We start from the raw sequence: 15,324 nt of genomic DNA on the forward strand, positions 1-15,324 counted from the left end.
GTACCTACTACTAGCAGTGTGGTGTGAGATATATGTATTTGTAAGTGTGTGTGTATGTGTGGATCGAGTGTGGGTTCCGCAATTGAAATTGAACTGGGTTCTATTGTCGGGGTTGTTGTTGTAGTAGCAGTTTTCAGTCGTAAAACAAGAGTGGTGTGTGCACAAACATGGTGTTGGCAGTGGTGGTGGTATTTGGGTAAATAAAGTAAATCTTTTTTAATTAATTAATGTGTTTTGTTTGAAGAAGAAGAATTGTGTATAATATAGTGTTGTTGCATGTGGAAAAGTGGGCGGTCAAAGAATGAAAAGAACCATGGTAAAATGAGAGTGGTGTCAGGCTGCAATCCATTTCATCAATATCATAAGATAGGATTGGTCCCGACACTACTAATAATTTTTTGCCTTTTTCACCAATCATTGGTCTTGTTGTTGTGTCGACAACACTTAATATTTCGATATGCTTCAAAATCGTAGGCAAAAACGTAGTAGCAGAGAGGTAAAAATGAACCATTCTTGGACAAGTTGTTGTTATTTTAAAGTTCCACTTGAGTCTTGAATATACTAGTATTCATGTCTTTAGAATTCCTAAAGCATGAATATAGCAGTCCATCCTCTTTCTCTTCATACAACTTATTCGATTTAATTATTGTACAATTAGTTCATGTGAGGTGACAACACCAATAATAGTAAACTATCACTATCCAATCATTGTACAATCTTTTAATTTGACACGTGACGGCACCTCCTTTTAGGGTTTCTCTAAGCCTATTAAAATATTTATATCTATATCCATATCTCTCTGTCATACAAATAGTATCTCTAGAACAAATAAAAGTGTGTGAGTGAGTGTGAGTGAATAATAAAAGCAAACTCGGTTGAAAATGAAGTTAGTTGGCTATTCATTCCTTCATTTATTTTAATGTTCAATCTTACCTCTCTCTTTCTTCTTTCTTTATTTTATTATAAATATAAAAATTTAAATTATGATGTTCACCTTTATTGGGAGACCAACCATCAGCTATAAAAAAGATATTAAATTAATTTCATTCATTTTTCTGTAAAAGACACACTTAGTAACAGAGATAATTATCATCATCATTATTATTATTATTTAGTTAGTAATGAGTACTAGAAATAGGAAGAAAGATTCGGTATCATCATCACCACCACAACAACCACAACCTTCATCATCATTGTCTTCACCATCAAAGACAAATAATAATAATACAAAGAATAATAATGGTGGTATTGGTATTAGTTCTTTAATATTAAAGAATGATACATTGATATCATTTAGTTTATTTTGTATTGTATTGACCGTCTATCTATCAAATGGTGGATTTACGATTGGTGGTGACTCGAATGCCAATATGTTGTTGGCGCTCAGACTGTCATCGACACCATTCTCGTCGTCGTCGTCACCGTTCCTATTCAATCCTCGCGAGAACCCTTGTCTGTTTTTGTGGGACTTTGTAGCAGATAGATCGCAACCTCCAATGCAAGGACTATCACTGTCGCACTGGAACATATCGACCAGCGTCAAACTGGACAACGGACAGACAACGGTCAAGACGGCATGGCAACTCTATGAAATGAAACGTGTCACCTTTTCATCGGCCACCTACTTTGTCCAGCCAACTCTATTCGACCAATACTATGCCAACACCTTTGGTATTGGAACTGCCATCGTATCAGCACCAATCTTTTACCTCTATACCACCTTTGTACATCCTTTTGTTACAACGACGACAGTTGATGTATGTGCCTATGACCGATCACATCTAGCAGAGATATCAAAGTTTACTGCATCATTCTTTACTGCTGCATCTGCTGCCATCATGTACCTTTGTTTTAAAAGGGTTTCATCTTTATTTGGAGAGAATAATGACAATGCAACCACCACCACAACTACAATGACAAATATAGTACTGACGATTGTTTATGCATTGGGTAGTTCAATGTGGAGTATTAATAGCCAGGCATTGTGGCAGCACTCACCCAACACATTCTTTTTATGTGTAGGATTGTACTATCTATTGACACTACATACACACAACTATGGGTGTTGGAAAGCATCTGCATTGTGTAGTTTGTGCTTGTCAATTGCTACATTTTGTAGACCTACCAGTGTACTCTATCCAATGAGTGTAGCTGTATTCCTGTCATTGAAACTAGTCTCAACTATTATCTCATCATCACAAAAACCAAATACAAGTAAATTATTTAAATCGATCATTGCATTTGGATTGGTTGGTGGATTGTTTGGAGGATTATTCCTCTTTCACAACCAGTATTATTTTGGATCACCATTTACGACTGCACAAAACATTGCAGCCGAGTCATTATCGGTGGCCAAACAATCAGATGGTGTATGGACATCACCATTCTTGGTTGGTCTCTCCACACTCTTGTTTAGTCCTTCAAGAGGACTATTTGTCCATTCACCCATCCTATTGGCTTCATTGTTTGGTTTGGTCAGAGTCATTGTCTCACCCAAACGATACGCCATTCTCTTGCCATTCATCGTATCAACCATTGTCTTGGTGATTGCAGCATCCAAGTTTTTCGATTATTGGGGTGGTTGGTGTTTTGGATCAAGACCTCTTACCGATACCATGCCTGTTTTATTCATATTATTGGCCGTCTTTATTTATCCGCTCGTGATATCATTATCCTCATCATCTTGGTCTAAAGTTTTAATTGGTATCCTCAGTATACTTGCAATTGTATCTATTGGTATTCATGGTATTGGAGCTTATTCATATGATCCAATGATATGGAATTATGCAAAGGCAACCAAGACTAAAGATGTACATCTTGGAGGAATACAACTATCAACCAATTTTGATATCATCACTGAACAGAAACCAATGCCATCCAACACATTCTTGGTAAACATTGATGAAGCACAGTATAGATGGAGATTATATGATTGGAATAATCCACAACTGCTCTTTCTCTTTAGAAACTTGGATTTAGCAACTAGAGTTAGACAAAGAAATATTCAATCTTGGAAAGAAGGTAAATTAAATTAATCGAACAAATAGAAATAAATAATAAACACAAACATTGTAATTTTAAACTTAACTCAAATATAAAAACAGAAAAAGATTAAATCAATACCTATTATTGATTATATATATTATATTTTGGGTTTTAAAAAGGATTTATTTTTAAAGAGATTTTATCGAGTACTTTTGTTTAAGCATCAATCTTTTCACCTCTCTTACGGAGAGCGTCATTACGTTCGTCGACGGCAGAACGACGGACACCCTTACCAGCTGGCAATGAGACAAAGGTGGTTTGACCTTGACCGATGATGAAGACGTTGGAGAGACGGGTGGCAAACGAGTGACCAACAGAGTCGGTAATGTAAGCAACATCGAAGGAACCTGGGTGCTTTTCAATGTTGTTGATGATACCAACACGACCGGTGTTGTGACCACCGATGATCATGCAAAGGTTGTGGGTGGCGAGTGGGATGTGAGCAGCAATCTTGCCAGTTTCGAGGTCAACCTTGACAGTGTCGTGACGGTGGATTTCTGGGTCTGGGTAACGGTGAGTGTGACCATCTTCAGTGTGTAAGTATGGGATACCGTGGATGCCGGTTTCGACCTTGGTGACACGGGTGAGGATGAACTTGGCCTCGGATGGTTGGATACGTTGGAGTTGGAAGTGACCCTTGGTATCGTAGAGGAGACGGAAGTTCTCCTTGGTCTTGTCAATGGTGATGACGTCCATGAAACCAACTGGGAACTTTGGATCGGTTCTAACGACACCGTTGATCTTGACTAAACGTTGCATCAAAACCATAGTACATTCTTGGGCGGTCAAAGCGTACTTCAATCTGTTTCTGATGAGGATGATGAGTGGGAGACACTCACGGAGTTTGTGTGGACCTGGTCTTGGTCTTGGGGCCTAAAATATTAAAAGTAAAGTAGTAATAATGTATATGTATGAATAATGTTGATTGTTTGTTGTTAGATCTCTCAGATGATTAGATTAGTTGATTGTTGATGACATACGTATTTGCCGGCCAACTTGTCCAACATCCAGTGAGCTGGGGCAGCTAATCTCTTCAAATGCTTTTTTGGTCCACGAGCCTATAATATTTGTACATGATAGTAGTATGTGTGTAGTATAGTAGAGTTGAAGTGTTAGATACTTGTAAGATACATTCATTTAGACTAAAGTTTAGTTTTATGCATAACCCACCATCTTGTCAATATAGTGTAGAAGGAAGAAAGGAACGATCTCAGTCTTGTGCGTTCTCTTTTCACCGCTCAGCCACTATCGTCGTCAAAAAAATCAAACAACAAAGCAAAAAAATAAAAATTCAATTTTATTGTCAAAAAATTTTGCCCGTCTGTCGAATCAACTGGAGTCCTTTGATCTCCCACACAAACCCAAACAAAACATTCTCATACCTCTCTCAAGTATTAAAATAGATTCGAATAAAGATAAAGAATATCACAGATATGAAATAACAACACTATATGCCTGTATGGCTTGTTGGTCAATGGAACACTACACATCGATCTGCTATGAACATCTTCTGTGTCATTGTCAATTAAATGCACAAACAAGCATTAATAATATAATAATTATACTTCACCACATGGATAATGTTGTTGTTGTATATTACAATTCAATAGTTGTACCATTTAGCTATATATTTCGGAATATATTAATGAATGGTTATGAATCGGAGTTGCTTTGATGGATGAGTTTGGTTGTTCGTGTTGGTGTCGTTTCTTGTTGTAGTAGTGACTGTCCATTTGAATATTATCATCGTCGCTGTCTGTTTTGTTAAACACAACTATACTATATTCTATTTGTGTCGTTTATGAAAATGATTCCATGCTGATCAGCATCGCATCGGAATAATGATGATGATGATGATCTGTTTCTTTCTCTTTTTCTGAATAATATGTTTTGTGTTGATCGATTTGTTTGTTTGTTTGTTTGTTTATATTTCCTATATCTAATTTATTACTGGTGTGTGTGTGAGTGTGTCTGGTTGGTTGGTTGATTACATGAATCCCTCAGTTTGAGAGACTTTGGCAAAGTGGTTGGCGAGTACCATGGTAAACTTTTCATTCTTGTCGATACATTTGTAGATGCAGAGTTCTTCGTCATTGTCGAGCTTTCTTAATCTAAAGTTGGTTGCACATGCTTCAAAACATTGGTTGGTCACCATAAAGACGTTCTTGAAAGCCTCCTTCATTTGCATCTTGTTCATGACCAACATTAACTTTTCTTCATCACTCTTTGCCATTTCTATATATATTCTAGTAGTAGTAGTATTATATCTTTTGATTAATAATCAACTCTATATCTCTATATCTATCTATCTATCTTTCTCTTCTTTCTCTTCTTGTTTGCTTTCTTTACCTTTATATATCTATCTAATATAAACGATCGATGAAACAATATATATTCAAGTCGACGATCACATCATTACTCATTCGTCAAACTGCGCAGTGAGAAAAATAAAATTTCACCTGAATTAGGTGTCAAAATACTAATACTTGGTTTACAGAGGGGAGAATAAATAAATAAACTTTATTTTATTATTATTATTAATTATTATTTGGTTTATATTATAGTTTAGTTTTGTTTAGTTGTTATTATTATTATTATTATTAATTATTTTAATTGAGTTAGGATTGCATTGATCTGAATGGGGCAATTAAATTTAAAACTCTTTCTCTTTGGGCTGGTACAACTTCAGCTTGAAATTGTTGGTGTGTCATGGATAGGACACGATGTATATAACTTCGTTGTTGGTTGTTTAGTTGGTTCCACTGCATGAGAGCTTGTTGTGTGATGTTTGGTGGAGGTGGAATCATTTGTTGTTGTGTTGTGATTTTTGCATTTGGTTCATTTGGTTGCCTGGCATTCCTTGCATTGGATTCATTTGGTTGCCCATTTGATTCATTGGGTTACCTTGCATACCTTGCATAGGGTTCATTGGATTGCCTCCTTGCATACCTTGCATTGGATTCATCGGGTTGCCTCCTTGCATTCCTTGCATTGGGTTCATTTGGTTGCCCATTATTGGACCATTGTTGCCCATTGGTCCGTTGTTTCCCATTGGTCCGTTGTTGCCCATTGGACCATTGTTGCCCATAGGACCACCACCCATTTGATTTGGTCCGCCCATTTGATTCGGACCACCACCCATTTGATTTGGAATGTTTGGGGGTCCCCCTCTGTTGCCCATTGGACCGCCCATCTGATTCGGACCGCCTCCCATTTGATTTGGTCCTCCAACACCCGCCATTCCCATCTGTGGACCACCGCCCATTTGATTTGGTCCCATTTGATTTGGACCACCACCCATTTGATTTGGAATGTTTGGTCCACCCATTTGTGGAGGTCCGCCGCGATTTGGTCCACCACCCATCTGTTGTTGTTGTTGTTGTTGATTAAACATTGGTCCTTGTCCCTGAGGACCTTGACCTTGAGGACCTTGAGGACCTTGGTTCTTTGGATTCATGTTTATCAAGTTTTGTGCGGTCTGTTGATTGACCATTCCCAATACGACTTGGGCGTGTAAAAGAGCCAACGCCAACTGAGGATTACTCAGTAGAACCTGTCGTGCATTATCTGGACTTTGTTGAACAAGTTGTTTCATTTTAGACATTGCTTCAAACAATTGTGGAGAGTTGCTATTTTCTAGTAGTTGTTGGAATCCATCTTTTTGTTGTTGAGGTTGTTGTTGAGGAGGTTGATCGAAATTACCCATACCACCACCAGGTTGCATTGGGATGACACCACCTCCACCTGTTCGAGGATCTATTCCACCACCACCACCACCACTACCTTCCATACCAGGAGACACCAATCCGATACCCATTGCAGAAGCCAATTCGTTTGCCTTGTCATTGTCCGCATATGATACTCTAAGTTGACGTTTGTTGAATTCTCGATTATTTAGTAGTCTGATTGCATTGAGTGCAGTCTCTTGATCCATGTATTCGCAGAACCCATAGCCTCTTGGTTTCTTCTTGTCTCTGTCTTCGACCAATCTAAACGATACCACTCTACCAACCTCTGAAAACAAATTAACTAAATCACTCTCTGATGCTGCGTATGGTATATTACCAACTTATATATAGAGTCGGTCAAAGTATAAAAGAAAAGAAAAGAAAAAGAAAAGAAAAGAATTAATTATCTTATTGTTATTTTGCTTTGCTATATGTATATTCTTCAACATTCTATGTATGTAGCTAGTCTGCCAACCAGTGCAGTACTACATGGTTTACACAGATGTATACAAAGAGCAAGAGCAAGAGCAAGAGAAGACATCATACCAAAAACACTTCTTGATGGATTAGGTTTCGCATTATTATTATTCATCATCATCATCGTTGCGAAGATAGTATAGTAGTAGTTGTAGAGTTGAGATATTAAAAGAGAAGAAGAAGAAAAATGAACAACCTAATGTATTTATTTGTTTCAAACAATGAAAGAGAGATAGATAGATATATACACACGATGAATAAATCAACAACTAATAGATTTTGTTCAATGTTAAAAAGTAATGAATGTTTTGTCAAAGTTAAAATGAAGTGCCATTTCGAACTTTGAACAGGAACTTTTTTTATTTTTTTTTTTGTTATACATATTAGAGAAAGAGCGTACTTTGCTTTACTTTCGCTGTTCAATGTGAATGCACCAACAAACAGATAACAATAACAACTGTCCGATGATTATCAATTAATCGATCACTTTCTATTTATTGATCAGATCATTCATGGTTTATCTATTAATACAATACATATAGCACAGATATAGAGATATATATATATTTATAAATATTATACAATGGAAATTTTTTTAATGGGACTTATAGCCTCAACTTTAATCCGTGAGTATTGTAGGATATAGTAGTTTAAAAAGCTATCGAGTATAATGTAAAGAGATAGATCCATCAAAGATTAACATGTTGGTTGTTATCAATATTTATTTATTTATTTATTTAGGGTTCATTTCTTTAAGAAATAATAATGAAACCGAACGATCAGAGTATTATCTTGAAGATGCAACAGTCGATCGGGTGTTTGAACGCGTACAAAGTTGCCACCGATCGAGAATGGGCTTTGCAAGAGCCGACCATTTGAAATATTTTTGTTCATTTGCAAACACAAACTTGGAAAGACGCAATAGAATCCTTCGAGATACGGCAGGGGGGTTTTCCAACCAATGGGATACCGGGGTTCTTCAGTCTACAATGCCAACAGCATCTACACCTGAAGCAAAATCTATATCGATCATCTTTAGTCTCTTACCATTTATAAGTAGTATGTATATAAATAGATATATTTATGATAATGGTTTCTAATTTATTAATTAATTAAATTAATTTGTAGATGATAAAAATAACTATTATTTTATTTTGTACCGATTAATGGGGTTGGCAAAAGTAGGATCATTTCCTGAAGAGATAACAGTAGTCAATGGACTTGCACGTAACCTCATATTTAACTTTAGTTCTGATTTGGTTGAATATTACTACGCGGCTGGTGTTCCTTCACTATTCCTCAAGATGCTCAGACATGAAACACAGAATGCTGAATTCAAAGTTGTTCGCAGAGCATCCAGTTTATTGTTCCGAGATTTTGGTAAGCTTTCCATCAAATATAAATCCTCCAAAAAATATACCTCAGAAGAGGAAGCGCAAGCACTAGCTCTTGTTACTCGCCGTCCATGGATCCCTTCATCGCTGACTTCAACCTACTACAAAGTACGAGAACATGAAAATCCCAAAAAGATGGTGATTGTGTTTACATTTTGGTTGATCTTTTCATTATATGTTTGTTGGGAAAAATCAATCTCGGAAATGGTCAACTTTTATTTATATTATTGTATTGTGGAATATGTGGTGGATATGTGGTCAACTCTTGCAGTTGAATACAGAAAAGAGAAAATGGACCCAGGAGACATGGATTTCGCATTCGAAGCAATAGGGTCTAGTCTCCAGGTAGTTGCTTCAGTCCTTTTGTTTGTCACAATCTGTCTAGCTGGAAATATATGGCTAGCCATCGCTGGCTTTTTAAAAATGTTGTACCCAATATTTCCAGATTACACATCCCGAATACAAACTCAATCAATATTAAAGAATGATTTATACAGGCAATATAAACATTCAATGGATGATTCAAAGGTTGAAGATGGTTTCTATACAAGAGTCTACTAAATTAAAATTAAAAGACAAATAAATAAATATAAATAATGAATTGCCTTTTGAGGTGATTGTGTGCATCATCCACAAAATTTCAAAAAATTGTTTCTTTGTTTTCTGCAAGCAGATCACTTCATGACAACGATTTTCAGTATAATTGATTATTAGATTAGATTATTGACAATAAACAGAGATACTATCTCTCTATATAGATCATCAAGCAATCATAATAATGCAATCATCCTTGTTCAAAGTTTCTAGATCATTCACAAACTTGGGATTGGTATGATAATATGAACAAACAAACAAACAAACAAACACGCGATCATACACAGCAGTACAGTGTGTTGATGTTCAATTTCATTCGCTTTACTAATATGTTTGTTGTTTCTATATTTATATACAAATAACTGTATAGAAAAACTCATCATTATACTATAGATCAATGACTACTTACAGATCTGAATACGATACCTTTGGTGAAGTCAAGGTCGATGACTCCAAGTACTGGGGTGCTCAAACTCAAAGATCATTAGAGAACTTTGATATTGGAGGTCCATCAGGTAAGTAAGAAAAAGCAACAATAGAGAGATATATACAATAGTACTCAAGTAAACATATATATATATCTAACATATATTATATATTATATATGTACGTATATTTTAGAGAGAATGCCAAATCCAGTGATTAGAGCATTTGGTGTATTGAAAAAGTCAGCTGCTATTGTAAACAAAAAGTTTGGATTGGATGCTGAGATTGCAGACAATATTGTCAAGGCTGCCGATGAAGTTATCTCTGGCAAGTTGGATGACCAATTCCCATTGGTTGTTTTCCAAACTGGTTCGGGTACTCAAACCAACATGAACGTCAACGAAGTCATTTCCAACCGTGCCATCGAGTTAATGACCAAGAAGCGTGACTTTACCAAAAAGGTAGTTCATCCAAACGACCACGTCAACAAGTCGCAATCATCCAACGACACCTTCCCAACTGCCATGCATATTGCTGCCGCCGTTGAAATCAAGGAACGTCTCATCCCAGGCATGCGTATGTTGCTCAACGAGATGCAAAAGAAGCAAGCCGAGTTTGAACACATTATCAAGATTGGGCGTACCCATTTGCAAGATGCTACCCCTTTGACCCTCGGTCAAGAGTTTAGCGGTTACGTCACCCAAATTGAATACGGTATTTTACGTGTTGAAGCCACTCTTCCACGTCTCTACCAACTCGCACAGGGTGGTACTGCCGTCGGAACCGGTCTCAACACACCAGTTGGTTTTGACACTGCTATCGCCGCCGAGGTTGCCAAGCAAACCGGTATTGCTTTCAAGACCGCTCCAAACAAGTTTGAGGCACTCGCTGCCCACGATGCACTCGTTGAAGTCAGCGGTGCACTCAACACTGTCGCCGTCTCACTCATGAAGATTGCCAACGACATTCGTCTCCTTGGTTCTGGTCCACGTTGCGGTCTCGGTGAGTTGTTGTTGCCAGAGAACGAGCCAGGATCGTCCATCATGCCAGGCAAGGTCAACCCAACCCAATGCGAGGCACTCACCATGGTCTGTGCTCAAGTCATGGGTAACAATGTCGCCGTCTCGATCGGTGGTAGCAACGGTCACTTTGAGTTGAACGTCTTCAAGCCAGTCATTATCAAGAACGTCCTCCAATCGGTACGTATCCTCGGTGACGGTTGTGTCTCTTTTACCAAAAACTGTGTCGTCGGTATCAAGGCCGATGAGAAGCGTATCTCTCAACTCATGAACGAGTCTCTTATGCTCGTCACTGCTCTCAACCCATACATTGGTTACGACAAGGCTGCCAAGGCTGCTAAAAAGGCTCATGCTGAAAAGACCACCCTCAAGGAAGCTTGTCTCACTCTTGGTTATGTCACCTCTCAAGAATTTGATCAATGGGTTAGACCAGAAGAAATGATTCATCCAAAATAAAATGTATGAAATAAAATAATGGTCATATCAATAAAAAGAATATTTGATAAATTAATTATTACATGGAGAGTGGATATCCAAAGATTTCGTTGACCATCTCCCGACATCAGAATTAGCAATTATAGATCAATAATTATAATAATAGTCAAAACTCGTAGTCGTAATAATAATTTATTTTTGACATAATAATAATTGTTTAATTAGGAGGTTGAGGGGTAGAAGGAGCTTGTTGAGGAGGTGGTTTCTTGTGTGGACGTCCTCTTTTTTTCTTTTCTTTTACCTCTGATGGTTGCGGTGGTATTGATCCAGATGGACTTAGCGGTGATTCCAAAGATGCTAAAGTTGCTGCTGGTGTTGCTGGTGTTGTAGCTTGTTGGTCAGTTGTTGGTGATGGTTCCTTGGTTGTTGTTGTTGGTGTTGGAGTTGGTGTTGGCGTTGGCGTTGGTACGGTGGTGGCAGCAGCGGCAGCGGCAGCTTGAGCCTGATTCACCTCACTTGCTAAATTGGCAATATTAGGAAGTGATGGATCTTTGGCAGGAGAAGGTTTGGCTTTTTTCTTTGGTTTACTTGGTTTTTGGTGTTGTGTATCTGATGATTTCTTCTTTTTACTTTCTCTAACTGTTGTCTCTTTTATCGATTTTGTTGATGGTTCCTTTTCCTTTTCCTTTTCCTTTTCTTTTTTAGTTGGTGCTGTTGGTTTTTCTGCAACAGGTTGAGTTGTTGTTGTTGTAGCAGTGGTTGGTGGTGGTGGTACTGTCGTTTGTTTTTGTAGTTGTTGTAGTTGTTGAAGTTGTTGAAGTTGTTGTAGTTGTTGCTGTTGCTGTTGTTGTTGTTGCAACTGATGTTGTTGTTCAAATATTTTTTGTTGGTTTTGATGGAATTGTATGTTGACGGGTGGTTTAATCTGTGGTTGTTGTTGTTGTTGTTGTTGTTGTAGTAGTTGTTGTTGTTGCAACTGTAATTGTTGCATTTGTTGAGCTTGTTGATGTTGTAAACTTGACACTGGTTTCAATCCAGACGATGAATTCGCATCCTGTTGTTGTTGTTGTTGCTGTTGTTGTTGTATTTTCGATTGTTTTGGTACAAAGTAATGATAATCATAAAATAAATCCTTTTCCTTTGGAGTTGTCGTCGTTGGAGTAGTGGTAGTCGTACTAGTAGTTGCCGCCAATTGATTTGTTGATGTTGTAGTATTTGTCATATTTATATCATCAGTAGAATAAAATAAAGATTGTTGTTTTGAATCATTATTTAAAGTATCCATTTCTTCATCATGATCAAAATCTTTAGAGACATTACCACTACCAGAAGACCTAGAGCTACCAGGTAGACGAGTAAATTCTTTGAGAGCATATACATTACTGCAAATACCCAATTCACTAAAAATCGACCATAGCTGTGAATAGGTTCCTCTACGAGTCTTGCCAACGACCGATGGATAGTTACTACAATTGGCGTTCATTGTCTTTCCAATGGTCGATATGAATCCAACGGCCACATCTACAAACACATTGACAGCTTCTTCTTTTGATCCTGTGAATCCTTTTGATTGGAGTATTGAGACGATCGAGTTGAACAATAAACCATTTGATCGAGCCTGTGAAGACGATGTATTTGTCAAGGATGAAACCATCTGTTGTGGCTCTGCTTGTTGATGTTTTGATAAAGATGATATATTCCATGACCTCGGTTGACTTGGATACACCCTTGGAATTGAATTTGACATATAACTATACTCTGGAAAGAATCCAATATTTAAATTGATAAATTCTTGATCATATTTTTGTAATTGTGTCATTACTGATATATTATTATTAATATTATTATTATTATTCTGTCTTTCTATTATTTGTTGTTGATTATTTAATGATGATAATAATGGTGAAGGGGATGATAGGGATTGATAAAATGATTGCATCATTTGAGGTGTTCGAATAAATGCATCTTGATTTTCAAAAGGTAATTTTGATTGTTCGGTAGAGTATTTTAATTTGTTGACTCTGGCTTGTTGTGTCAATCGACACCATGTAGATATCTTTTGTGATTTGATCTCTTCAAATTCCAATGTTGGAATATCGGTTGTTGGAATGATTATTTCTGAGCGATCCATTTCAATGTCTGGTGACAAACTGTCTTGTTTGAGTCTGATCTGCTCTTCAAAATCCTCTGATCCATATCCATTGCTGTCGACCAACTCTCTGATGAGTTTTCTAATCTGCTCGATACGTTCCAATATGCTGTCTTCAGTCTCGCTGATTTCCTCAATTGGCTCTTCAGAGTCGTCATCAAACATGTCCATATTGATCACCGTCGCCACGGTCGTACTCGTATCATCGGGATCGGCAATCTCACGTGGAGAAAATTGACCACCCGTCGACGACGATGGTACTGGCGAATGAGCACCCGACGTTGACGAGTGAAATGGAGAGGTTGGAGAAGTTGGATAGGATGGAGTACCAGGAGTAAATGGTGGTGTCATAGTTGGTGGTGTATTTTTGTTTGATGATCCTTTCTTATTTTGTTGTTGTTGTTGAGTTGGAGTATTTTTTGATGGTGATACTTTTTCTTCATTATTGCTATTTACATTTTGATTTTGATTATTATTATTATTACTATTGTTAGTTGGAGTTGTAGAGTTTGTAGGTGAAGTTGATTTACTATTACTACTATTACTATTACCACAAGTAGGATCTTTGGTAAAATCAAAATCCTTTACATTCTTCATCAACTCTACCGATTTTTTTTCCATTTCATTTGCATGTTCAACAAATTCTTTACTCGACTACACAAAATATAAATATATAAATACACATTAGTATTCCTATTCCTATTCATATTCCTATTTATCTATTCCATTTCATTTACTTACAGGATCAGTATTAAACATTCTACAATTTGTAAAGATTAAGAGAAGGTCAAATTGAAATTCAGCTTTACTCATGTAGTCTAGTTTCTTTAGTTTTTTGGTCATGAGAGATAGGTCCATTGGCTTTTTGATAATCTCTGAGTAGGTAGGTGCGTCGGATACCTTTACTTTGGTTAAAAATGGATGAGAGTGTTCCGAGTAGTCTTTGAGACTTGTCAAGACGTCGTCCAAAGATTCGCACAGTTCCTCTTGTCCTTCATATTTACATCCAATCCATTTCTTTTGGGTTGGTTTAACGTTTGTTAAAAGTGACCGGATCACTCTGTTGCCAGATGGGTTTTGTCGTGCCGTTCTCTTCTTTTTGGCTTCTTCTTTGCGCAGTCGCTCTTCGTTGGCCAGTCGTTCCTCTTCTTCCTTTTTCTTTTCTGCCCGTACTCGTTTCCACTCTTTGAATCGTGCAATGTGTTCTAGTTCCTCTCGTTTCTTGTTGTACAGTTGTTTGACCGTATCCAACTGGTCTTCCAACACTTGTTTCTTTTGCTGTGCAATCTTGAGACTGTCGATCTGGTGTTGGATGGCGAGATGACGTACTCGCACCTCTTCCACAATCTGTTTCCTCCGTTCCTCTTCTTGTTTGAGTAGTTGTTGTACGCGTTCCTCTTCTAATAGTCGTAGTTCTTGTTGATGAAATTGTGCATTATCCTCTGCATCGTATTCCAAACTATAGTATATATCATCTAATGGTTGTTTATCGTCATAGTCATCTTCACCACCACCACCATTGCCAATAACATCTCGGTGATTGTATTGTTGTGCACATGATATAATAACCTTTTCATCAATGATTATATCTTCGTATGATGATGAAAAGGTTGATGAGTCGTCTTGAACCATGTCTGTAGTAGTAGCAGTAGTAGTAGTTTTGTCTTTACTACTACTGCCACTACTGTTGCTGTTCAGTAGTACCATGTTAGTTATTCTGTATATTGCTCTATCTATCTATCAATCTATCTATCTATCTTTGTGTTGTTGAAATATATATATGTGTCCTCCACTACACTTGATGAAAGAGTGGAGGAAAGGGAGTGATTGATGGTAATGATATTGATACGTGACTAATGCAATCTAATATTGATTATAACACTCTTTCTCTTATTTGTATACATATATATATATTTGTAGTATAGATATTAAAAGATGAAATGAATGAAAGAATGATTGAATCAGCACTCTGGATCAAAACTCTCTAATTTACCTCCTTTTTTTCAAGTGTTTACTCATTTTTTTGAAGTTCATTGCTTGTTGGAATTAATTTAATA

At 37.1% G+C, this 15,324-nt stretch overlaps 6 protein-coding genes across 6 annotated transcripts; 2 read left to right on the forward strand and 4 right to left on the reverse strand.

The window, feature by feature from the left end:
• Positions 1-570: 570 nt before the first annotated feature.
• On the forward strand, positions 571-3,035 carry DFA_10199 (uncharacterized protein; the record flags this gene model as incomplete). Its single annotated transcript, XM_004354055.1, has 2 exons — positions 571-663; positions 1,116-3,035. The coding sequence occupies 2 exons, from the start codon at positions 571-573 to the stop codon at positions 3,033-3,035; spliced, it is 2,013 nt and encodes a 670-aa protein (XP_004354107.1).
• A 166-nt stretch (positions 3,036-3,201) lies between these two features.
• On the reverse strand, positions 3,202-4,182 carry rps4 (40S ribosomal protein S4; the record flags this gene model as incomplete). The annotated part of the gene is made up of 3 exons (XM_004354056.1): positions 3,202-3,918; positions 4,026-4,103; positions 4,177-4,182. The coding sequence occupies 3 exons, from the start codon at positions 4,180-4,182 to the stop codon at positions 3,202-3,204; spliced, it is 801 nt and encodes a 266-aa protein (XP_004354108.1).
• Positions 4,183-5,032: 850 nt separating this feature from the next.
• timm9 (mitochondrial import inner membrane translocase subunit 9) lies at positions 5,033-5,278 on the reverse strand (the record flags this gene model as incomplete). Its single annotated transcript, XM_004354057.1, has 1 exon — positions 5,033-5,278. The coding sequence occupies one exon, from the start codon at positions 5,276-5,278 to the stop codon at positions 5,033-5,035; it is 246 nt and encodes an 81-aa protein (XP_004354109.1).
• Positions 5,279-5,848: 570 nt separating this feature from the next.
• Positions 5,849-7,365, reverse strand: cstf2 (RNA-binding region RNP-1 domain-containing protein; the record flags this gene model as incomplete). The annotated part of the gene is made up of 2 exons (XM_004354058.1): positions 5,849-7,113; positions 7,320-7,365. The coding sequence occupies 2 exons, from the start codon at positions 7,363-7,365 to the stop codon at positions 5,849-5,851; spliced, it is 1,311 nt and encodes a 436-aa protein (XP_004354110.1).
• Positions 7,366-7,833: 468 nt separating this feature from the next.
• fumH (fumarate hydratase) lies at positions 7,834-11,139 on the forward strand (the record flags this gene model as incomplete). The annotated part of the gene is made up of 6 exons (XM_004354059.1): positions 7,834-7,885; positions 7,992-8,309; positions 8,379-9,182; positions 9,403-9,473; positions 9,609-9,753; positions 9,860-11,139. The coding sequence occupies 6 exons, from the start codon at positions 7,834-7,836 to the stop codon at positions 11,137-11,139; spliced, it is 2,670 nt and encodes an 889-aa protein (XP_004354111.1).
• A 196-nt stretch (positions 11,140-11,335) lies between these two features.
• Positions 11,336-14,974, reverse strand: DFA_10204 (bromodomain-containing protein; the record flags this gene model as incomplete). Its single annotated transcript, XM_004354060.1, has 2 exons — positions 11,336-13,921; positions 14,009-14,974. The coding sequence occupies 2 exons, from the start codon at positions 14,972-14,974 to the stop codon at positions 11,336-11,338; spliced, it is 3,552 nt and encodes a 1,183-aa protein (XP_004354112.1).
• Between the last annotated feature and the right edge of the window lie 350 nt (positions 14,975-15,324).

The sequence above is a fragment of the Cavenderia fasciculata genome (assembly GCF_000203815.1).
Source record: "Cavenderia fasciculata unplaced genomic scaffold Scf_EU5ZYIE02H8LDV-5, whole genome shotgun sequence".
Classification (NCBI taxonomy): Eukaryota; Evosea; class Eumycetozoa; order Acytosteliales; family Cavenderiaceae; genus Cavenderia; species Cavenderia fasciculata.